Below are 23,034 nucleotides of genomic sequence, written 5' to 3' on the forward strand. Positions count from 1 at the left end.
CCAGTGCACCATGTAATGCAGGTCCTCCATTACTGAGGTGTACTATTACATGTCGTTAACCCTAAAGATACTTTAGGCGAGACTTTGTACAAAAATACACCTGTCTTATCAGTGTAAATCACACAGTGGGGCTGCAACAGACAAGATCATCGTGTTGCTCCTCATTCAGACTTAATAAATTTGTCTTTTTTTGCCCAAATAAAAATCTGGTTTAAGGTACAAACACATCTTTGCCCAGGAAGCAACAGATCAAGGCTTAGCAGCAAAATGTAAAACTTTCTCCCAAACAGCAGTAAGGACCTTTCTGTCTCACCAACCTTGGATTTTCACCCATCTCCCTCTCTCTTCGCTCTGAATATTGCTGATATTTTGCTCTAAGTTTTGATTCATCGCTTCATGCTGGTGGAGATTCTCGTTACTGTAGCCCCACTTTTTAGGCCAATAAAATAGGTGTATGCTTTTTTTTTTTTTTTTTTAAACAGCACAATCTTGCTTTGTGCAGCTTTAAATATTTTTTCCTTAGCAGAGAGGAGATGTTGACAACTCTCAGGAAACAGTGTTACCCAACACTTGAGAGAGGGCAAAGTGGAAATGCAAGAGAGCTGCAGGCTTCCTGTCAGCGGCGGTTTTGACTGTTTGAGTAGTTGGCGGAGAGTAAAACCATGCTGTGCAAAAGCAGTGACACCTCTGACTCTGCAAAAGAAGAAATAAAAGGAAGCATAAAAAGAGCATGAGCTATGTGACAAACCAGATGTGTTGACAGTGTACAGCAGTTACACCAAGAGGAGAAGTTTGTTGATTGGATATACCTTTCAGTGAAGAGGACATCCGAAGCCACTGGGATAACCACTCTCGGCACTTCTTAATGTCATGGCTATCAGAGTTGAGACCCCTGACATAACAAGCCTAAGGAGAATAAAAAAATATGATATATAATCACTTTTTCAGTCATGTATTAATACACAGCTTACTTCATGGTTAAGGGATGGAGATGGCTCCTGATCCAGATGAATGACACTGGTGAACCTGTCTGATTTCGGAGTCACTCAGCTGCTCGGGGCCCAGTCTGAGGAGGGCGTGGTCCAGCATCAGAAGCTCCAGGGCGTGGCTTCTCAGCCGACTGCCAATCAGGAAGCCGGGGAGGTGCGGCGTGAGGAAGAGCAGGGGGCAGATGTGTCTCTGGTTGGCCACAAGCACAGACAGAAAAAGAACTACAATGTTCAGCTGCTTTTTTGAGTCGCTGTGGCTTTTGCAGTTCACATGAGAGACCAAATGACTGAGATGTTTGCTTTTATGGGGATTTGAGCTATTTGAGTTAGTCACTGACCATCTGAGTCACACCCATCCTCCTCAAACCCAGCGGGGGGCCAGAAAACAGGCCTCGAACAGCATGGATTTCGGACACTCCAGGGTGTGCTCCGCTTTGCACCTGAAAATATAAAGCAGTACCATTCAGTGTTATATGTCATTAAGTTGAAGCTCAAGTTTATTTAGAGCTCTTATTCACTGTTACAGTCTCAAGGGACTTAACATTAAACAGTTTGTAGAAAACAACAATGTCCTCTGAGCTGAAACCTCAAAGTGGGCGAGCAAAAAAAAAAAAAAAAAACTTTCCAACAAAACCCCAGAAGCCAATACAGGGGGAAAAAAAGAAATCTTAAGAAGGAAGACAGGAGAGAGGAAAGCCCCTTCCCTGCCGGCCAGGAGTGCAGTGGTTATTTATTAACTCAAATCAATAAAATTCAAATTATTAACCACAACACAATGACGTCACATGGTTAAACAACATCAGGTTTCAAATCTACATTCATTCTCTATCCGTGAACATGATCTGCATATAGAAAACAACACTATTAAACGTGTCTCTCAAACCACAATACACAGAATATGCTCCTTTCACTGAGAATTGTTGACACGTTCACTCACTTTGGTGCACAGGTGCTTCAGGTGACTCTGTAGGCGGCCGTCTTTGACCTTGCCGACGGTGTACTCCAGGCCTTTGAGCACTGCCAAGTGGTGCTGGGCCCTGTGGGTATGGTACACTCCCCGATACTCCACTGTCTGCCGGGGAGTCCAGAAATGAGGAATGAGGAGCTGGCGAGGGAAAAAGTACCTGGGCAGTGAACAGAAGAGGAGAAACACATGGAGTGATGGGAAGAATATGTACTGAAAGAAACAGGAAGGAATCTTGTCTTTTATTATTATATTTTGTTAACACAGACAAATGAGCGTTACCTTTACTATGCCAACGTACTAGTGTTAATCAATTCAGAATGATTTGCACAACATACACCAGTGATGACTGACACGACAAGGTATTACTTTCTAAATAAACTCACATCAGGACAAAAACCAGGTAGTTGGCAAAGGGGGGAATAGATATCATCATCAGTGGAATGGCCTTGATGATGTCTCTGCGAAACTGTGGGACAAAGATGGAGTGAGTAAAGACAAAACAGGCCCTCCCAAGTCAAACAAGCGAAGGGTTTACATCTCCGTTCACCTGTAATAACATAAATATTAATATCCCTTTAGCAGAGCTTTATGTGTTTCTGAACCTCAGATACTGAAATGCACCGGGCGAGCAAACAGCAGTGAAAGAACAATTTATAAGTGCTGTTGAACGATCGAGCCAAGGCTATAGAAATGTCTTGCTTACCCCTACGTTTGACAAGGTGCTACATGACTGACAAATCGATTATGATACCTTGGTAGTAATTGCTGTAAACAAACTAAACCATGTTGGAGATGACTGGTAGCCTTTACCTGTTGCTGCTAAGAGTTTCTCAAAATCACAACCATTTCCCACAACCTCAGCTGCTTGTCCCCTCTCCTGTGTTGCACCAGACGTGTTTGCTTTCTCTTTTGCCTTAATAAAGAGGATAATCATCTTGGAGGGGATTTTCCCGTAAGCCTTGCACTTGTTTCACCGTCTGAAACTGTGAGAAATTCTGAAAACTCAGTTTGTGCTGGAAGAGCAGCAGCCCTCTGATCGTTTTGTACAACAAACAATATTTAGTGGAATACAGCAATACAAAAGATTTCCACGGAAATAAGACCCGGTAATGTAAAATCCAATGATGTAAATAGGTTTTCAATGTAGTGAGACCCCACAGGGTCCCAACTGATTTTTCCCCCCAACAAATTGTAATGTTAAACTCATGTTTAATGTTATATGGTTAATTACGGTTAAATTCATGTCTGTGTTCAACATGTATCTCAAAGTTATTAAACAAATAAATTCCAAATCTGAAAACTTGAGTCACAAAATATTGTCAAATGATCATGACACATTAGAAAATTCAAATAAAACAGTGTCTGTAGTGACATAATAGCACCAAAATTTATGATTAAATAAGGGAGTTGTGCGTAACACACTTGAGCATAATTCAAACTAGAATTGTGCATGTGCAGTATAGAGTGCAGACCTCCACCAAGTATTTCTCCCCTTTTCTGAATTATATGCAAAACTTGGGAGAGACTCAGCAGCCAATTGTACGATCAAATGCTTTTCAAACTAGTGCATTAATTAAATTACTAAATTACTGTATGATTCAAACAAAACACAGCAGGCCTACAGTATAGAAAATAGCACAAATTAAACAAGCAAAAATCGAAATTGTTTCTGAAGCTCCGTCTCACACATGCACACACACCTTTATTTATATAGTCCACTAACATATGAAACATGGTTGTTAAACTTTTTTCTGATTTTTTCAGCGTTGAAGTATAAGGCTATTGAAATCATTCTAACTCCCCTTTCTGACACTTTTTTTTTTTTTTTTTTTTTTTTTTTTTACACCATGTTTTTCTTCAGTGTATCTGCTCTGTGATCTACTGACTTCAGTGAGTTTAAACGCTCCTGTTTGCGCCACAGTGTGGAGTCAGATGAGGGATGCAGCCCCTGGCCCACCTGTCGCAGCTTCTCCATGTCCCTGTAGGGCAGCTGATCGAGCCTCACTCCGTCACTGTGCATCATGACCTTTATCCTCCTCACTTCACTGGCATCCTGCATGAGCAGCTTGACCCCTGCAACAACAGTGTTGACATCCAGTATGTGTGGAGTTTACACTCACATGCTACAGATACACAGTGACACTTGGTGATTTCACTTCAAATGTGAGTTAACGGTGAAACTTTACCTTCCACAAAAGTGTGATAAAGCTGGTAAAAGCGGGGGAATCGTCTTTTGAGGAAATTTTCATATTTGTTATTTGCCCACTGGAGCCTGGAGGCAATGTGTCGGCCGATACCCCGCCTGACTTTAGACGAGGAGTAGTGTCTACACAGGGACAGCAGGGGTAATGTTAGGAGTCACACCAGGGAAACAGGACAAATAAGCTACTAAAAATGTGCTTCCAGGTATTAACCATGCATAAAACACCGCTATCACCCATTCAACGCAATTTACTCTTATTTACGCGCAGAGATAAATGCTGCACATGAGCCAGGTCCATAGAAAAGTTAGTAGGCTGAAGAATTAAAGGTGTAAACTAGTGTTTAAATTAAATTAAATGAGTGTTGGCTTTCCATAAGCCAGCTGAGGTATGCGGGTAGAGAGGGCAGAGGCTGGAAGACACACCGGGCAACATACCTTAGCTTAGCAAGCTTTCAAGAAACTGAGACAAACTGACTGCTTATGGGTTAAATGGCAGCTGTGTACCTGGCCTGAGAGGAGATACACAGAGGGTACAGGCCGGCTGTTATCCCATTCGTCCGGAGTCCACACAGCCGTACCAAAGGCAAATGACTGAACACACCCGCACAGGACAGCGCCATGTTGCTGAAGGAAGGAGCCGTGTGACGACGGGCGGTTACCGTAACGACCGGCGGCTACCGTAATGCACGCTGCACGACCTGCTGTTTTGCAGAGCTTCTTTGACTGTGCAGTGTAATTTGTTCACACCTTTTTTCACTCAACTCCTTTTACTGATCATTGATTTTGGCGCTATTATGTCGCTACAGACACTATTTCATTTGTTTTTTGTCATGGTTATGATGATGTGGCAATGCTTTGTAAATCAGTTTCATTTACACTTTCAGCACATACATGGATTTATCCATAATTAACCATTATAACATCAAACACGACAATTTGTTCGGTGGGAAATAAATAAAGACATCATGGGCTCCCCATGATGGGGACCTTCTCATATGGCCACCTGTGGGTCCTGGACTCACTACAGTGAATTCGCATCACTGGTTACTGCAGTTCAGATGAGGGGCCGCCCAGACTTCATAGGTGTCTGGGCCTACAAAACCACCGTGAGAGTGTGTTACATGAATTTTTAAAAATGTTTTATAGACCACGGAAAGTACAAAATGAGTCCACTGTAAAGTATCTTGTTTCAAATGACAATTGATTTTCCTCAGTCCTTTCAAATACCAAGTACAAAACACTCAAAAATAGTTGTAATGCATATTTCAAATACATGCAACAGAAATATACGTATGTAAAATAGGCCGCTGGAAAGGAGTGGTTTACATACATCCTGCTGTAGCCACTGTACTCAGGTTTGACGATAAAGTGGTGACGATAAAGCTGCTAAGGCTGGAAGAATTTATGGCCTAGACAAACAAGTCATCACAGATTATCGCCTTTGGGCATTTCCTTGATGTCATATTATAATCAACTTATTTCTACATGTCACCTTTGTTCCTTCACTTTGCCTATGATGACCTGAAACAATTATGTGCACACACAAAAATGACATAAACCTGTTGGTTCATGTTTATGTTGAAAAAAATCTTACACCTGGACATTCCCTCACTTTAGAGATGGTGGTAACACCGCTGAATTAGGCTACATCTGCAGCTATCATAGACAAAACCCATTTTACTTTGCTTTTCTTTAAGTTCAAGTTCATTTAAAGTCCAATATCAGTGTTTGCAGTCTCAAAGGGCTTTACATGCTCACAAGTTCACAACAAACAGGACAACGCCCCCTGACTTAATCCTCAAAGCGGACAAGAAAAAAACTTCTTAAAAAGCCTAGTTACAACAAGAAAAAATCAAAGAAATCTTTAGAGGGATCACAGAGAGAGGAGGCCCCTCGCTGGCCAGACAAGTGTGTGATAGGTGCCGACCCAGTGAGAAAATAAACATAGATAGATAGATAGATAGATAGATAGATAGATAGATAGATAGATAGATAGATAGATAGATAGATAGATAGATAGAGATAGATACTTTATTCATCCCGAAGGAAATTCACATTACAGTCATAATGCAAAAGGCTACACACTAACACACGTCAGACAAACAGAGAATATATATAAATGATGTATACATATGCATTTTGTGTGCTGTAAATACAAAGACCTTTACGTGAGCTAGATAGTTGCCACAGGTGGGCTGCTTAACTTGCCGACTTGGATTTGATGCGTCTGAGATCACAGTTGTGGGCAGGGTTAATTTTTGGGTTAAGGTGGAAAGAGTTCTACAGATTGCTACTAAAGAGGAAGCACTGTTACTTTGCTGATATTTTGCTTAAAAAGAAGAAGTTCTGCTGTAAAAATCTACTGAAGTAAAAGTAAAAAGTTGCTCATTGAAAATGTACTTGCAGTAGAGGTTACTGAGTTCTTCTTTCAAAACAGCAATGTGTCTCCATGCATGATGAGAGTTCAGGGTTCAAACTAGACTCTTTTAAAGGTGCAACATGCAAAACTGAAGTGAGGACCCTGTAGACTCAGCCGACAAATGTGGAATAAGCACATAATACAATTGTTGAGCATATGGTTACCATCGCTAAGCCAGCTCACTGATATTATTCCCAGTTTTTTTCCACACTTACATCCCACATTTTTTGCCTGTTGAGTCTAAATGGTCCTCGCTTCCATCGACCATCTGCAGTTTTTCCGTGTGCACTTTTTATTGGAAATTCAGAAATGACAAAAAGTAGAACCAAGTAGTAGATCCGGGTTCCTCTTCTTGTCTCTGCTGAGTGAGCTTTTATTGTGACAATCTGTCACTGATCATTTGCTCTCTGTAATGAATATGATTTAAAATGTAGCAAAGTACAACACTCATGCAAAAATTTATAAGTAAAAGTAAAATTACTCACTTTAAAAACATATCCAAAAGTACAAGTTCACCAAAACCTACTCAAATACAGTAACGTTAGTAAATGTAATGAACTACTTTCACCTCTGTGTGATTCTGAAGACTTTTGTCCCGTTCTGCCAACAACACTGCAGTAACACTCAGGTATCATTACCTGCCAGTGCCACTAGGGGGATCCTGTTGGCGCTCCAAAACTGTCCCATTTCACCTGAACATGCAGCTGCCAAGAGGAAAGACAGGCCTCTCACAGGCCACTGTGTCTGAGAGGCTGGTCATGCTTGGTGTGAACAACCGTCCTGAGAAATCTGAGCACATGTGGCCAGCTGTCAGTCCGTCCACACACAGCTGGCATTAACATCCAATGTCTACAAATGTGTCTCACCTGCCCATCTGTGTTCACTTCCCACTCGACATGCAAATAAACAAGAATCATTTCAGAGAGAGAAAGAGAGAGAGAGAGAGAGACAGAGAGAGACTGTAAAATGAAAATTCCCACTTTGCCAGTCCTCCTTCCATGTAAAAAAAATATATTAATATAAATAAAACAGCATTCAACAGGCAGCGGGTATTTAACAAACTCCCCTTAATAAAGCATAAGATCCCCTAAAAACATGATGCAAGAAATGTGGGGGCTCTCTAAAATATGTACTGATAAAATGCAGGTTTTTCTTCCATTTAGACACATTCTAACCCTAGATGTGGTAGAGTTGCTAAAGGAAAAGTATTATAGCAGCCTTGTGTATGTGCACACTGCAGTGACTTCAAGTGATGTCACCTTTTAACACAACAGGTGGTGATATCACTTGTCACCAACGTGTTTGTTAACTAGTTTGCTATTGGCCAGGCAAGCAAGAAACAAATCTTAAACTGAGGCCTGAACAGGCTGCCCAACTTTGGCACATCTCCATGGTAACACTGACATCCTAGACTGGTGGTAGTGTAAACACAATCTCTTAAAAACAGTTCAAAGTTGCAGTTCAAATCTGATCTACTCCTGCAGAAGCATGTAGGTGATCGTGGTGAGTCATCTTCACAACACCTCAACATAAATTCACAAAGGCAGGTTTTATTGGTGAATCGTTTTTTTAACTTCCTGAATCTGGCAGTTACACTATTACTGTGCCCATGAGAAGTGGGAACTGGGACGTTTCCCACTTGATCAGCATATGAGCCACCCTCAACCTCGTCATTCCCAGGCAGGCCCGGCCTTCCTCAGAGCCTCGGTTCACCTGACATGTAGTTCAGTGACATCATATCACCAAAACAAGTGCTGACATCAATGAGGAAACCATTTTGTTCCAACCTAAACCACGTTAACACACTGAGGTGAGAGGCAGGAAGTCCCAAGACGGAACCTTCCCAGTTCCAACTTATTATGAATGACGCATACAATTGTCTGGTAGCTACCCATCTATCTATCTATCTATCTATCTATCCATACATTTACCTCGATCAGTGGTCCCCAACCGGATCCTCAAGACCCCTGTCCTGTAGGTTTTTGATTCAGCTCCGCTCGTCCACACCTGATCCCTTTAGGGGTTACTCACATTAGGGCCAGTTGCTCCGTATCGTGCTGAAGCAGGAATGCCCCCCTCCACAGTCCCCCGCTGGCCTGCACATTACCCAAAGCCCAACTGTGCTCAAGCACGATTGCCTCCAGTACTTGTCCGTCATCACGTTGAAATACGACACACGCATGGCCCGATGTCATCATAAATTGACTTTTGTTTATACGCGGTTGCAGCAACACAATTGACAAGGACACAGACAACATTGATTATTGATTGCCTGAAGCAGTGATGCGCAGCTAGTTGCGCTGCACACATAAAACGATTTTTTTACGCGACCATGCGCATGCATGAGCGCCCATACTATGCTGAAGCACACCCCTCCAACCGTGCCAGAGTGAGGGAAGTGTACTGTATTCAAGCATGGTATGGAGCGATCACACTTGTCAAATAATCCAGATTTTGGGGTCAAACGTGCGTGAGCACAGCAGGAATAGGGCAATGTGAGTAGCCCCTTAAAGGCTTCATGCTGATTGGCTGAAACAGATCTACCTGAACAGGGCGTGCATGAAGGTGCATGGGCCTTAACTGGGTCTGGGTTGAGGACCACTGACCTAGATATTTAATATATATTCATTTACCCTTTTCACAGGTTGTCAACACAATTAATTTTACATATAAGGGTGGATTTTTGGTCAGTTGTTTTTGGTTTTGTTACACAGACGATTCTTTTTCAAACATGTTAATTATTATTATTATTAGTAGTAGTAGTAGTATTTTTATAATACAGCCAAAGGCTAATTTTGTAAATGTGGGTCAGAGGCCTTAGAGAAATTAGCAGAAACATTGATAGCAATAGTAGCGTTCGGACGAGGATGACTGCTCGCTGATGTTCCTTTATGTATCTAATTTCACAGTTTTCTCTAGCGCGGCTCTGTGTTGCGCTACTTCTTTAGCGGCGCTTCGTGTTTTCATTTGACTAGTTCGCGTAAAATCGCAGCACATCTCGCGATACCAGGGACCAGGCGATTTATGGGCGGGGTTTAGCGCGTTGCTGGCCGAACCGTTTGTTTGAACCGCTGCTTCTGCTCAATCACAGGGCCGTCGACGAGACCTGAGCAGACAAAGCCCTTTTTGGAGGTAAGAGTTTTACTTTTTAAGTTTAAGGGTTTTAAAATAGAGTTTAGCCATTCCAACATTCAACTTTTTTAACATATAGCATAAAAGTCTGCATAATGCATCACCCATTGTTAGCTACTTGGGCAACTTTTCGCTTTGTTGTTTGCTAGGTGAGTTTGTTATGCATGTAAATGAGTACACGGTGTGAGGTCTGCGGGGCATTTTAACCACCGTGATGACTATGTGTTAGTAAAGAGCACATGTAATTAACACGAGACTGACGGATTTCAGAGGTAGGCATGTGCCTCTTTTGTCCTAGCGATAGTTTTTCACGTAGGCCCGCGGAGTAAATCTCGTGTTAATCACAACCACAGAGGCCTCAGTGAGTTCAGGGCCACACAGTGAAGCTGACTGTTGTCCGCGGCAACGAGCGGCTCGACAAACCGCCTCCTACAGCAGCAGCTTCCAGCTCCACTACAGCCTTCAGTCTGCATGGAGGCTGAACTTATGAACTCTAGAGTTTATCAGAAAGTGGCGAAACGTTTCTTGCCGAAGGGTCAAGAGTTCCTCCCAACTTTTGCGTGGTTCGTGCGGTGCTGGGACTCCAGGTGCAAGGTAAATGAAGGAGTTGCAGCGACACCCTTTGGCCGTCTGGGTACCTACGACAAGCTAAATCACTAACACGGTGTAACTTCAATGCAATTATCTACAGGATGCAAATTAAACTTTTATTTAAGTTAGCAAACCTTTACGGAACCACAGAAATTCATTGGACTAGTGGTTTGCTAATCAGAACATTAGAGATCTTTAATTTTCAACATTCAAATTAAGGATGGTCCAAGTGTGGCTTTTTTTTTTTTTTTAAACTTGTCATCATAGCTACTAACTGTAATCTAATGGACTTTACACAGCACCTTTCCAAATATACTGGTAGTTACATGTGATTCTCAACAGCTTATATCAACGGTTGCCATGCATTGTGCATATTTTCCAAATTGTTTACAGATGAGCTGAGCCCTCCATCAGAATGTCAGGATAACATCATTAACCTGTCTAACCTTTTGCACCCAGTGCTCTGAACCACCAGTTTTTGGAGATTGTCGGTCCAGGCAGCAGGTCCTGAAGAATGTCGACCTTTAGACTTGGGTCCACTACTGGTCCCTGCAAGATTTCCTCTGAGAGACTCCAGTCCCATATCACTGGGGAAAACGGTAAACTAAAGATCCCTCCATGTACTCAGCAGAAAAAAACTTCTCTGGCAAGACTCTTAACCTGAAGCCTACACACCCTGCTTATGTTGATTGTGATAATATCAGATTTTTTTAGTGTGATAATAGATGAAATGTCTTTTTCCCTGATATACAAAGATGATAGAGATGACTGCGACCCTGACAAACTTCTGCAGTGTCCTTTTGACAAGAACCATCAGATCCGGGCTTGCCGCTTCCCGTACCATCTGATCAAGTGCAGGAAGGTTAGTTGATGTACTAAAAATGCATGAATGAAACTGGATTATCCTCCTTCCTATTTTTTTTTCCAATGGTGTAGCCTTATTGCAGTTCCTAATTATCATTTTTCAGCATTTATCTACCAATGATCAGCTGTCTTTCAGAGGTCTGCATCATATCCAGACTGCAGGCCTGTCAGAAGGATCTGTTTGCTCGCTGTCACAGTGCAGCAGTAGGCTGTTGTACTATTAGTAGCGCTGTACTGGAACAAAGAATAACTGGTTGTTTAAGAGAAATAGATTTGAGGCACGAACGATCGCTGAAGTAACTTTTGAGCTGCTGCTAATCTCTCCCTGTTGCAGAATCATCCCCAGCTGGCTAGTGAACTAAAAACCTGTCCGTTTAACGCTCGCCACCTGATACCCAAGCACGAGCTGACTCTGCACACCGCCACCTGTGTGGACAGAAGATCTGTGAGCACACAAGACTGTAAGACCACTCTGCACTGCATCAATTTGCACTTTCTGCATGAAACTTAAAATGTGCTCGTCGTGTTTGAATTAAATGTCCATGCTCTGTGGTTCACAGCGGGGGAAACAGAAGGGCGATACAAATGGCAGGTTCCTGTCAGCACTTGGACCAACCCCAACACTACTGAGGACTGGGATGAAGGTTGCAATTCAATCAGTCACAGAACTTCCTGTTGCATATCCATATTTAAATGGTCAGCATGAGAGAGCTTAAGTACCATAGCAACATGGTAGTGATGCTTTTAGAGTGGCAGGGATTAGTAGAGTACCTGCTTGCACTGTTCTACAGCTTGTTCTTATGTTTGGAGCCACTTGAACTAAAGTTGACGCTTACTCTTAAGGATAACAGAGATAGTTATTGAAATGCCTATTGTATCAGTTTCAGTAGATGTGACAGTGCTGTTGTTCTTCCAGAGGCTGATCATACTGCTGCTCCTTTCGTATGGGGTGAATCTACATCCTTAAATCTAAAGTTAGTCTCCCACTTCACTAACTTATTTATGGATAGCATTTGTTTGTTTTTCATTCCATAAACTTATGTGTTTCTCATTTCTTTGCAGGATGGAAGCAAGCACCACCAACAACCTTACACCTAGTGTTAGAGTGCCCCACACTCTTCCATGGTCTGTTTGTAGACCGTGAATTTTATTTCCATTTTAATTGAAACTTATTTTAGGCCGCCTGTATGTATGCATGTATGGATATACTTGTTTGTTAGAGGCACCAGCGCTACAGTTCTTGCAATAAATTTTTAGAAGTGTGTCCAACACAAGATTTTTGTAACTTTGAGTCCTGATTGCAAGAGCCTTGTTTTTGTCTCACTGCATTGGTGTTTTGTTTTAGTTCTTTCTTGAGTGCTGAGTATACCAGAATCTTATGACCAGCAGCTTATATTTGGGCAGCTGGGTGATTCTGTATTTTACATTCCAGGTCGGATAACTAATAAATGGTTAAAACTGCTTTGTGTGTACTTTTTTCTAGTCAACATTATGAGAAATTAAAATGAAACAGATGAATGAAATCAGTGTAATTTTTAGAGCCTGACGAAATGTTGGCAGATTGTCTTAAGTTAGGATAGCGGTTTTGTTACCACATAAATTACTTATGTTTCCTCTGTTGTATATTAGAAGCTGTTCAGTGGCTATCAGTAATTGTCCTGTGAGGCAGTAGTTTCAAGATGCTTTAAACAAAAATGGAAATTATGAAAGTTTAGAGCACAGTGTGTCACTGCTTGGCTCTCTCATTTTGTGTTTAATGAGTTGCTGATTGTTTTGTACTTTGGCAGATCTGGCACTTGGACATCAACACAAGCCTAGGTTTAAAATAAGTATGTATGTATTTACTATCAGCCAACATGTTTTATTTAAAAGAATAAAGTACATTTTAACCATATCCCCACACTGAGACGCTTAGTTTGATGATTACTGTTCACTTAATGCAGAAATAGCATTATCAAGACACTCAGTCAATTGATTTGCTGTGCACTTAAATATCGCTTGAATGGCATGGATTGATGTTCGCAGTTAAAAGACAGGATGTACCTGTCATCCCCAAATTTTTGAACAGCAATATCTCACTGATACATTTTAATATGAAGCTTTGATTGGATCTTTTAAAGTGGACCAATTTTTAAATGATGTATTCCTATTTTTGACCACAGTTCATGTTTAATACCTTCCTGAGCCTGTGTGTGAACATGCCTGGTTGAGAGAGATTTACATGCGCTGTGGCATTACAGTGCATTGCATAACCACTAGGTGGCGGCGCTTATCAATTTGTTGGACCCCTACATATAAGCAAGCCAAGCACCGTTTATTATGATCACAGATTTGCACAGACATAACCTCAGAAATTTAAGCTCCTTTCACAGGTTCCACAGATTTTCCTCTGATTAGATTATGAAACCGTTTTAACAACATCTGTGCACGGAAACTATATAGCAGTTGGCTGTTAAATAGCTGGATTATGAAAAATGCACTGAGTAAGCTTTTCTTGCAGGTTGAGACAGCTGTGTAAGTAAGGCCAGTCTGCTAAGTGTCTGGATAATACCAGGGCGAAGCCAGCCGGCCAGCATGCGCCGTCATATCTTAAGTGGCATTATTGATTTCATGTGATGGCTGTCTATTTTTGTTCCGGCTATTATTGGAAGTGTTCAGATGACCACCCTGCTGCCTCGTCACCATCTGGAAAGACAAAATATGACTCCTTAGAACACTGTGTGCATGTTGGACCTCCGAGGGGTTCGCTGGGTGGACCGGGACCAGTCAGTCATCAGAGTTGTGTATGTGTGTGTGTACTCTATGAGCTGTACTGGCCGGGCAATCACTGACCAGGCCTGTATGTTTGTGCTATCTTCCTCTGTAAGATCCACTCCACTGACCTTAATGGGTTTTCCTGCCTTGTGAAACTCACACTCCTCTGTCTTTGTGTCTAATGTCTGTGAGAATCCTGCCAGTATAAACTGATATTGCCAAATGGACATGGAGGAAATACTTGGGGGAAAAAAAAAAAAAAAAAAAAACAGTAAAAAAATAAACCATAAAACAGTAAAATCAATAGCTTTTCAGATGCTCTGTGTTATCTAGATTGTTTATATCTCTATCATGACAGCATCTATTATCTTTTCATCATTTTAAAAGTTGGTCTGAAATCAGGTAGTATGCCACCATTTTCTTCTGATTATTATTTTGTTGTCATTTTTCAGGTGTTTCTGGTTACCTGGATGCTGATCAGTAACAGAACAGTTTTTGTTTGTGTGCCTAGAAATATGCTAAGCCACTATCTACATTTGTGCCAGCTAGTGACTTAAAATGAAACTATATAGCCTTGATATTGCCTCTTCGGGGTGAGTGCCCAGTACAAGACACTGCAAGTGGAAGATGTACAGCTCGTACAACAGTGAAACAGTGACTTCAAAACTTCAGTGATTGAAGTTTTTCAGCATAGAAAATGTCACCTTAAGGCTGGCATAAATGTAAACCGAATCCAGTCTGACCTTTTAGCCTGTTTTATTTCAGTATTATTCAGTTGCATAGAGTTACTTGGTGCTGAGTTGAGATGTTTCATCTTTGCAGACTCAAGTGCACTGATCCCAGAGCTGCGGGCTTATGTCACCTTGATCGCTGCATTGAGATTTGACCCTTGTGAGGCTCTTCATGCCCAGTCTGGCTGTGGGACACTCTGCAAACAAGTATCAGGCACGCACCCAGGGCTTGTCGCCTGCAAGTGAAACCGAAGCCCCTCTGTCAGTCTTGTTTTATAATTGTAACATTCTCATATTCTCACAGCCGCTGGTGTCCTGCACGGTGTGTGGCGGACAGTTTGGGCTGTGGAGATGCCTCCTCCTAATCCTCTGACTCTTTCTGAGGCTTGTGATCTTCTATTATCAGCAGTTTTTCATATTACTCTTAAGAGTTGCACTTAAGTTTCTATCACTCCTCTAAATTTCCACTTAGGTAAGGGAGATATATGGATGGCAAGTGGCCCTTCCTGTGCATGCCTTTGTTGTGCCGCTGTATGTGGTGCACCATCAGCCACATACCTGTAATCAGAGTGATGCTGACTTCATCAAATTACTCTCGCTGCATGAGTTCGACATGTCCTAATAGCCATGTCCTCCACCGGTGTATATTAGGCTACGTCAGATTACCAGACAGGAAATTTCACAACCTGTTACTGACAGAAAGTCAGTGTACTTTTGCACAAAGTCTGACATGCACAGGTTTGTGCAGACTGAAATTAGTGCAGGAATGTGGAAAAATGTTTTTTTTTTTTTTTTCATAATCTTTCCATCAAGCTTAGGTTTCTTAGCACACCCTTTTGTCTCTTTAAATCTACATCTTGTGGATCTTGCTCACTAGGTTTCCCTCTCATTCATTATTTGACTTCATTCCTCAGCGATGACCTGTATGGCGTTGATTTGCTGCGTCACACACTGTATCACAATGGCAGTAGTTTCTCCATAAACCTTAGGCATCAATCTACAAGCCCAAGCCTGCTGCACAGTACTAAACTTAGCAGGCACTGTATGCTTGGAACAAATCACCGTGACAAATATGTAATTATCGTGTTCCTTCAGAGGCTCTTGAGTCTGAACCAGCACCCATACTCTCACAGATTTTTTCTCCGAGTGATATGAGTGGAGTTTTATAGCACTTGTCGCACCATTTGCTTCAAGCTCCCTCCCATAAAGGGCTTACTGCCTGTTTTGGGAAATGTTCAATTCGGGGTGGACACCCAGTTGCTTTGCAAAAGGTATAGTTACTGATACTACAGCAGTCTATATATCAAGAGCTGCACCTGTGTAATCTATAAATAATATTTTATAGCTTTGACTCACAGCAGCTTTCCCATAACACTCACTCCAAGCAATATGAGGTGTACAGTCACATATTGACACACTACATGCATGTGAGAGTGCTTCACTGTACAATGATGAAGTAGTCTGGGTCACTTGAGACTAGTCAGGGAATTCCATAGCCTTCTAAAAAGAGATCAGCACATAACTTATGGCTGGAGGGAGGGGAGGCATTTTTCAATAGTATGTTCTGATCTGTCGCCAAAAGGACTTGGACTTGGACTTCGAAAACTTTAATGTCCTCCGAGAAGCAATTTGTGGTAATCAGCAGTCAGGCTTGTGGCCCACTGCTGGCACATATTCCTGTGATAATCAAAACAGTCAGAATGGAAGAATAACAGGCTGGACTGATTTTTTTAAAACTTGAATTATTTATAATGAAGTAGCATTAGCATTTTTTTAAAAAAAAATGAGAAATGTGTCTGTGTCTGTAACAGCCAGTGATGGTATTTTTGATGCAGTGTTTGATCCACACGAACATGAACTAGTATATAGCAAATTGCACTTGTCAAACAGTACCAGGCACTTAGTACTTACATCTGTGTGAAACAAAGACAACAAACGGCAGTTCTACATTTTATTTCATGTAAAGCTGCAATATCAGATAATCAATATTTCTATGGTATGTAAAAATGAAATGCCCCAAACAAAATTTGATTGTGTCAAAATGATGCCCACTCATTTGGCAGTTACACGAAAATGTTTAACACATCTTCAAAATAATGTACAAACAAAAGCAGTGTCTAAGACTGTACTCAAAACTGGATGGTATATATTAGCTGCTCAATGATATCTGCCATGCGTTTCCATGACACTTGAATGATATTTGTCAAAATGATGTAGGCCTAGCCTACGTGATCATCACCAGAAACATCTGGTGACACTAAATAAGAGACAAACTCTGCTAACTCAGCTTTAAGTGACAGATGCTTTGGATTATTTATGTATATAGACCAAATCATCTTGAACACCACACACCAAACATGCTACTTTGTGGGGTAGAAAAGTTAACGTGACAGACATGGAGGTTCTGTGTAATCATTTTCTCATTTGAACACCACTGAAACGCCTCAACAGCTTTGTTTTAAAAACAGAAATAAAATGTTGGCTACAAATACTTTATATTTGAACTAAAGATATCACAATAATGCTATGTCAGATATTGTAAATGCAATCTACAGCCATCCAAAATAAAACAGGTGCTTGTTGCAAACAAAAGTTGTTGAGCTCATGACCAATTTAAGATAATGGTGCAATTTTTTTTTTCATGTGTTTGTTTTTGAAAGTGCAATTACTGAACCTCTGTCATCATCCTTTCTATCAGAAATCTATGGCTAAACTTCCATTCATGGGACACTGTGGTATGTAAACAGACTCCTTTTGGTCCATGGGATGGCCTGTTTAACTCCATCTGCAGGAGGCATAGCTTCTTGGAAAAGAAAGTAGCAGTAACCATTACATGACTCAAGGTATATATGCTACCTGTGCTCATATGTGCTACCATTAATCATCTCCCCCGGGCAGCAGCCTGGAGGGCATAATGGGTTTGGTCGTGTGTGTTTGTCTGTGTATCTGTCTGCAGCTAATCTTGTATATTACTGGGCCTATCAGCCTAATATTTTTGTGCAGAGTTATGATCTGTATGATCAAGGGACTCTCATGATTCAAACCCTTTGAAAAACATGTTTAATACTGCTGTGGAGTGCTGACTCCTGAGCTGTTCTTTCCCCTCTCTGGTGCTCAGAGAAAGGGGGATACACCTGGCAGAGATCACTCTTCTAGTTGTAATCTGTTCTGCCTTTACACCCATCTCAACGAAACTGACCTTAGAAATGTCTCTTTTGCAATGTGCATGGACCCTCCCACCCACCCACACACGCACACGCGCGCGCGCGCACACACACACACACACACACACACACGCACACACACTGGTTTCCTCATACACATTTAGAGGAGAATGCTGTATGATCCTTTCTAGGATTCTTATTCTTCGTAGCCTCTTGCATCATTTTTTACCACTTGACATGTGAGTGTTCAGTCTGTTCTCTTGATTGTCCTATAAACATCACAGATGATCAATCTCACCCTCTCAAAACGGAAGCGTATCCATGAAAATTTTGTCCACTATTGGCGGTGGGGGAACAAGATCTTCCAATTTAAGGTAAAAGATGCGCTGGAGGCCTTGTGTGCACAGTGTCCTTAGCTCAGGCAGCTTCCCAAGTAGTCTGGACAAATAATTGGGCCTCGAGGAGTCAGAGGCGCAGCCAGAGACGTGATCTTTGAGGCAGGTGATGAGCTGGTTCTGCATGTCCTCCACACGTTTCGGCTCCTTAAGACCATGGCGGTCTACGGAGGAAAGGAAGATACACTTCAGGTCCAAGGAGACAGGATGGAGCAGAGCATGCATTTTGCTGTCATCGTTTTTATCTACAGCTTTAAGCTAGTAATACAAATCACTCAAACTGACTTCAAACTTGGTTTGAAGTCAAATTTAGTTAAGGAATACTGCAACCAAAATACCCTTTTCTCTACTTACCCAGACTGACATAAGATGTTTGATACCATTTTGACCTCTGTACCTCGAGTGGTTTAGAGTTGCTGTAAGATTTATTTTTTCACTTTGACAGAGCTAGGCTAATGACTCCCATAGACTTCAAGTCTTTATGCTCAGCTAACATGAAATGCTACCCATTGGAACCAAACCACTGGACGTACATGGTGTTAAACATCTTGTCTCAGTCAGGGTAAGCTGGGAAAGGGGTATTTTGCTCAAATGTTAGAGTATTCCTTTAAGTGTTTTAGGATTGTTCATTGATTTTGTTTTTATTCAGTGTGAACAACCGTGCAACTCTATATTTGGAAGATCCTTCTAAAAACACAACTTTAGTCCACAACTACAGGACACCGCTGGACGCCCCACCAGCTGTGTCAGTGCTGTTAGCTTTCAATGTATTTTATGTTGAGTCTACAGTCATCTGTATCTTGCTTGCACTATATGTGAGGTTTTTATGTTTTGTCCTTCAACCATTGTGTCCATCCTGTATTGTATATCTGTCTCATAATTTGTCAGCACCAATGATCCAAGTGAAACTGCTTGAGCAAGCCATTGCACCAGCTGAATGTGAACTGAATAAGTTAAGTTCAGATGGTGTGTTGTGTGCTGATAGTGAGCAGAGTTGTTAGTGCAGCTCTCACCAGTGATTATGACCAGGGTTGTGAGGCAGGAGAAGGAGGACACATCCAGTTTCATGCGATGGAGGCTTTGAGAAAACTCCATGATGGAGTCGATCCAGTCTCCAAAGCCTCGGACACACTGCGTCTTGTGAAGCACGACCCCATTGCAGAAAATCAGCTTGTCTGTCTCTGGATTAGACCTTCAACAACAATGAAAAAAAAAACAGCAACATAAGTTGTTGGGCTTATTAAAGGTATCGCGGTGTACTGTGTTGATTGCAAGTTGTATATTATGAAACTCAGCTATGTGGAATTAAAACGTTGTATGTTGCCAATGCCAAATCCATTGCAGAGTTTTGTAGTAAGTCATTCTCACCGGTATGCAAGCCGGAGGATGAAGAGCTCAACAAATGCCGACTCCAGCAGCAGCTCCTGGTCCTCTGGGCAGAAGTCAGAGAAACCCGGGATGCTCTCAGCCCACTTCCTGATCACCTCCATGGAGGCTGTGAGCAGATCGTAGAACTGCTTTATGTCGCTGGCGTCCTCTTTCTCTGACAGGCTGACAACTGTGTCCTGATACTGAGATTACAAATGACACATGAGTTCAGGCAGATGACTTATGTTTCTCTTTAGAGATAATCAAATTGTTTTCCTTTTAAGTCTACTTATAACAAACCAATAAAATGGGGAAAAAAATCAAAATAAAGCTGGGTTTTTATTTGTCCCCACCTTAGAGTAATCCAGTTTCCCGATGCCTGGGTTTGAGTCGATGTGCGCCCTCACAAGAGAAGCGATCAGGCTCACTGGTGACACGGTGGTTGTCAAGTCCTGGATGACTTTAGGCTTCGAAGGTAGGCGACCTCTTCGACCTTTGAGGCTATCTGTCCTTACAACTGGAGGGACAGAAGCATGTAGGTAACATTCACCGAGAGAAATCACAAATTTTGAAAAAATTGTGATTTCACATCACATTTGTCAGCTTAAATCAAAACTGTTTCATCAGTGAAATTTAATATTGAAAATGATCTACTGGGATTACCTTCCTTCACCATGCCTACAGCTAGGCACTTCTGGAAACGGCAGAACTGGCAACGGTTCCGCCGTCGCTTGTCCACGGGACAGTCCTTGTTGGCAAGGCAAACGTATTTGGAATTTTTTTGTACTGTGCGCTGCAAAATCAGAAAAGGAAAACCAATTATTCAAAAACCATCTCCTTCAAGGAAAGACTGCATTAGACCACTGACTTTTTTTAAATTGAGTAAGTACTTTAATTTTTCATAGAAAAATTGGCTTCAGGGACAGGATGGCGGTGATTACCTTGAAGAACCCTTTGCATCCTTCACAGGTGCGAACCCCATAATGCTGACAGGAGGCATTGTCTCCACACACAGCACAGCGCCCCTCATTTCCACTGGGGCTTTTGGATTTGGATGACAGGCTGTCGTCCAGCTGGTCGGCTCCATCTAGGGTACCTGCTTGCTCCAACGCCAAGGGAGGAAAGGCGAGCGCCGCCGGGTGGGGTTGGGTCAACGTGAAAGGGTCCTGCTCTGGTAAGTGGGGTTGACCCAGAGGTGACATATCATCCACAGACGCTGAACCAAAGGTGAAGAAAGAGGGCTGATGTGGCACTGACGGCTTCTCTGCTGCCCAGTATCCTGGAGTGGGAGAGTAGGGACCAAAAGCTGAATCCCAAGCTGAGGTGGGCTGACTTTGAAGCCCAGGGGTTGACGGCGAGGGGGCCGATGTGGGGCTGCCAAAGTAATCTGAGCCCCCAGAGGACAGGGCCTCATCCAGGTAGCTCAGTGTGAAGGTCCCAGGGTAGCAGCCATAAACCTGGAAGTCGTCCGGCTTGAAGGGGGACTCCTGGCCCGATGATGGGGGGACGTGGGCAGGGCCTGCAGTGACCTGGCACGAATAGGCATCAAAGTCACCCATGTAAGTGCCCACCAGGGAGTTGATGCTCGGCAGGGATGGGGCGGAGAGATGGTCCCGCTGGCTGCTCATATCCATGGCCAACCTGGAGGCAAAGTCCACACTCTGAAACTCTGAGCTGCACACGCTGTTTTCATAGGGCTGAGATCCATGCTGGGGGTGCACACAGGTCATGTCTGCATCAGGTGAAGAAGATGTAATGAATCATACTGGCTATTACAAAAACCCAATCAACCACATTTGGTTTTCTTTAAGTTTTTGGGTTAATCATCAGAATTTGAAATTGCCTTCAAATCTCAAAAGAAGACAAAATACAAAAGTAGCATCCTTAATTTTCTGAGCAAACCTAGAAAGCTGTCTGTTCTTAAAGACATCAGCAGTCTTGGCTGCATTTTATGATGTACCATTTAGTATATATAGAGTGTGCTACACATGCCTAGAAAGTATGGGGGTTGGATTTCAGACAGCGGCGGTAGGCCAGCATCAGGTGCACATGCCCCATATGGAAAAGCAACATTGGAGTAAACTACAATAAAAGCAAGGTTGTTTTGTAATATTTTAAGCTTCACACTTAATAGTATAAAATAAACGCTTATTATCAATCGTACTGTTTTTTACTATTCTTAACACAAACCAACAACAGGGTACATGTTATCGAAAATAACGTTTTGCTGCTGCAAACCGATTTTGTTTAGTTTTTAATCACAGCAGAGGATATGACAGCAGCTAGTGCACGTAGTCACACGTACAGCTGTGAACGGATCACCTGTAGATGCGCAACTTCATTCAACTGTGCGCTTTCCTCAAGCGGGCTGTTTCTCTCTAACTAACCTAAACTGTTTTTATGGCCCCAAAATCACCATCTCTTCAGTATCTGCTCTAGTATCAATATGACTGCCTCTAAACAATAATAGAAAGAACAATCGCTAAGAAATGGATCCTCATACATTCCGACTGTATTAAAAGGAATATTTGTTTTAGATGTTGCTTACCTGTTAAGCCCTTTACAAAGATTTGTCACTGTCTATAATCCACAAGTAATAGTTTCTCATCTCCAGTGTTTTCCAGCTGAGGTGCAGTCCGTCTGCTCACATCTCCAGAAGACATTTATAGTATTAGTTTTATTGTACCCATGACGTGGGAGCCATGTTTCCATACAAGGCAGCCCGGGGGGCGGGGAGATTTCCAGCCTCTGGCCAATCACAGCGCTACTTCGACAGAATAGTCGTTGGATGACGCACTCTGGGATTCCGTTGACGCGCATCGACCAAAGAACCGCAGCATTGTCTTCCCGATACACACACGCACACACACACACACACACACACACACACACACACACACGCCCATGCTCTCATACGCTGCGAGACAAGCTGAGTGCGCAGACAGACGATCAGTTTTTGATATATTTGAACACAATAATCCGCCTGCTGCAACGCTATTTACTTATACAGCAAAACTTAAACAAAGTAAACATATACCGTTTTAAAAAAAATCTTTTGTTATATTTACACGTTTGTTTAAGTTATCCTGTGCATAGATTTCACTGTACACAGTTGTCTATATGCTGATAAAATGCTAGAATAGTCATATACTATAATAGGCCTACACCAACAGCGGTTATACCATTTTTGGTATTGTTTCTGCAATATTTTTTATTCATTTTATGCCTTTAATGTCATTGATCTTATTTTGAATGAGCGGAGGAAGCTTATTTACTTTTGAAATGCCACATTTCTCTATCCTAACCTGTGTGTACTGAGGCTGGAGGTCAGCTGGGATGGGTTTAAATCACTGATAGGCTCTCTAGAGTATCTTCTTATAGGCTTAATGGATGAGTCAAAAACTGTAATGCAACAAAGTAAAAAAAAAAAAAAAAAAAAAGAGTTAGTGCGATTCTG

At 42.1% G+C, this 23,034-nt stretch overlaps 3 protein-coding genes across 5 annotated transcripts; 1 reads left to right on the forward strand and 2 right to left on the reverse strand.

Moving 5' to 3' along the window:
* Positions 1-439: 439 nt before the first annotated feature.
* Positions 440-4,826, reverse strand: letmd1 (LETM1 domain containing 1). The gene is made up of 9 exons (XM_030055840.1): positions 4,664-4,826; positions 4,143-4,282; positions 3,914-4,029; positions 2,340-2,422; positions 1,927-2,113; positions 1,328-1,429; positions 1,027-1,179; positions 810-906; positions 440-693 (listed from the first exon to the last, which is right to left on the reverse strand). The coding sequence occupies exons 1-9, from the start codon at positions 4,777-4,779 to the stop codon at positions 617-619; spliced, it is 1,071 nt and encodes a 356-aa protein (XP_029911700.1). The 5' UTR covers positions 4,780-4,826; the 3' UTR covers positions 440-616.
* Positions 4,827-9,564: 4,738 nt separating this feature from the next.
* gtsf1 (gametocyte specific factor 1) lies at positions 9,565-12,627 on the forward strand. Of its 2 annotated transcripts, none has more exons than XR_003928458.1 (7): positions 9,565-9,710; positions 10,761-10,900; positions 11,057-11,163; positions 11,500-11,626; positions 11,726-11,861; positions 12,082-12,139; positions 12,228-12,289. XR_003928458.1 is itself a non-coding variant. In XM_030055502.1 (7 exons), exons 2-7 carry the CDS (start codon positions 10,816-10,818, stop codon positions 12,307-12,309), a joined length of 543 nt encoding a protein of 180 aa, XP_029911362.1. In that variant the 5' UTR covers positions 9,565-9,710; positions 10,761-10,815; the 3' UTR covers positions 12,310-12,627. The 2 variants fall into 2 exon arrangements, 1 of the variants encoding a protein (XP_029911362.1); XM_030055502.1 differs by having other exon boundaries at positions 11,726-11,809; positions 12,228-12,627.
* A 5,209-nt stretch (positions 12,628-17,836) lies between these two features.
* On the reverse strand, positions 17,837-22,235 carry nr4a1 (nuclear receptor subfamily 4, group A, member 1). Of its 2 annotated transcripts, none has more exons than XM_030055499.1 (7): positions 22,126-22,214; positions 20,519-21,286; positions 20,241-20,370; positions 19,931-20,094; positions 19,578-19,780; positions 19,223-19,401; positions 17,837-18,373 (listed from the first exon to the last, which is right to left on the reverse strand). In XM_030055499.1, the coding sequence occupies exons 2-7, from the start codon at positions 21,209-21,211 to the stop codon at positions 18,117-18,119; spliced, it is 1,626 nt and encodes a 541-aa protein (XP_029911359.1). In that variant the 5' UTR covers positions 21,212-21,286; positions 22,126-22,214; the 3' UTR covers positions 17,837-18,116. The 2 variants fall into 2 exon arrangements, with proteins under 2 accessions (XP_029911359.1, XP_029911358.1); XM_030055498.1 differs by having other exon boundaries at positions 17,838-18,373; positions 20,519-21,309; positions 22,126-22,235.
* Positions 22,236-23,034: the final 799 nt, after the last annotated feature.

Source organism: Myripristis murdjan, chromosome 7 (assembly GCF_902150065.1).
Source record: "Myripristis murdjan chromosome 7, fMyrMur1.1, whole genome shotgun sequence".
In the NCBI taxonomy this organism is placed as follows: Eukaryota; Metazoa; Chordata; class Actinopteri; order Holocentriformes; family Holocentridae; genus Myripristis; species Myripristis murdjan.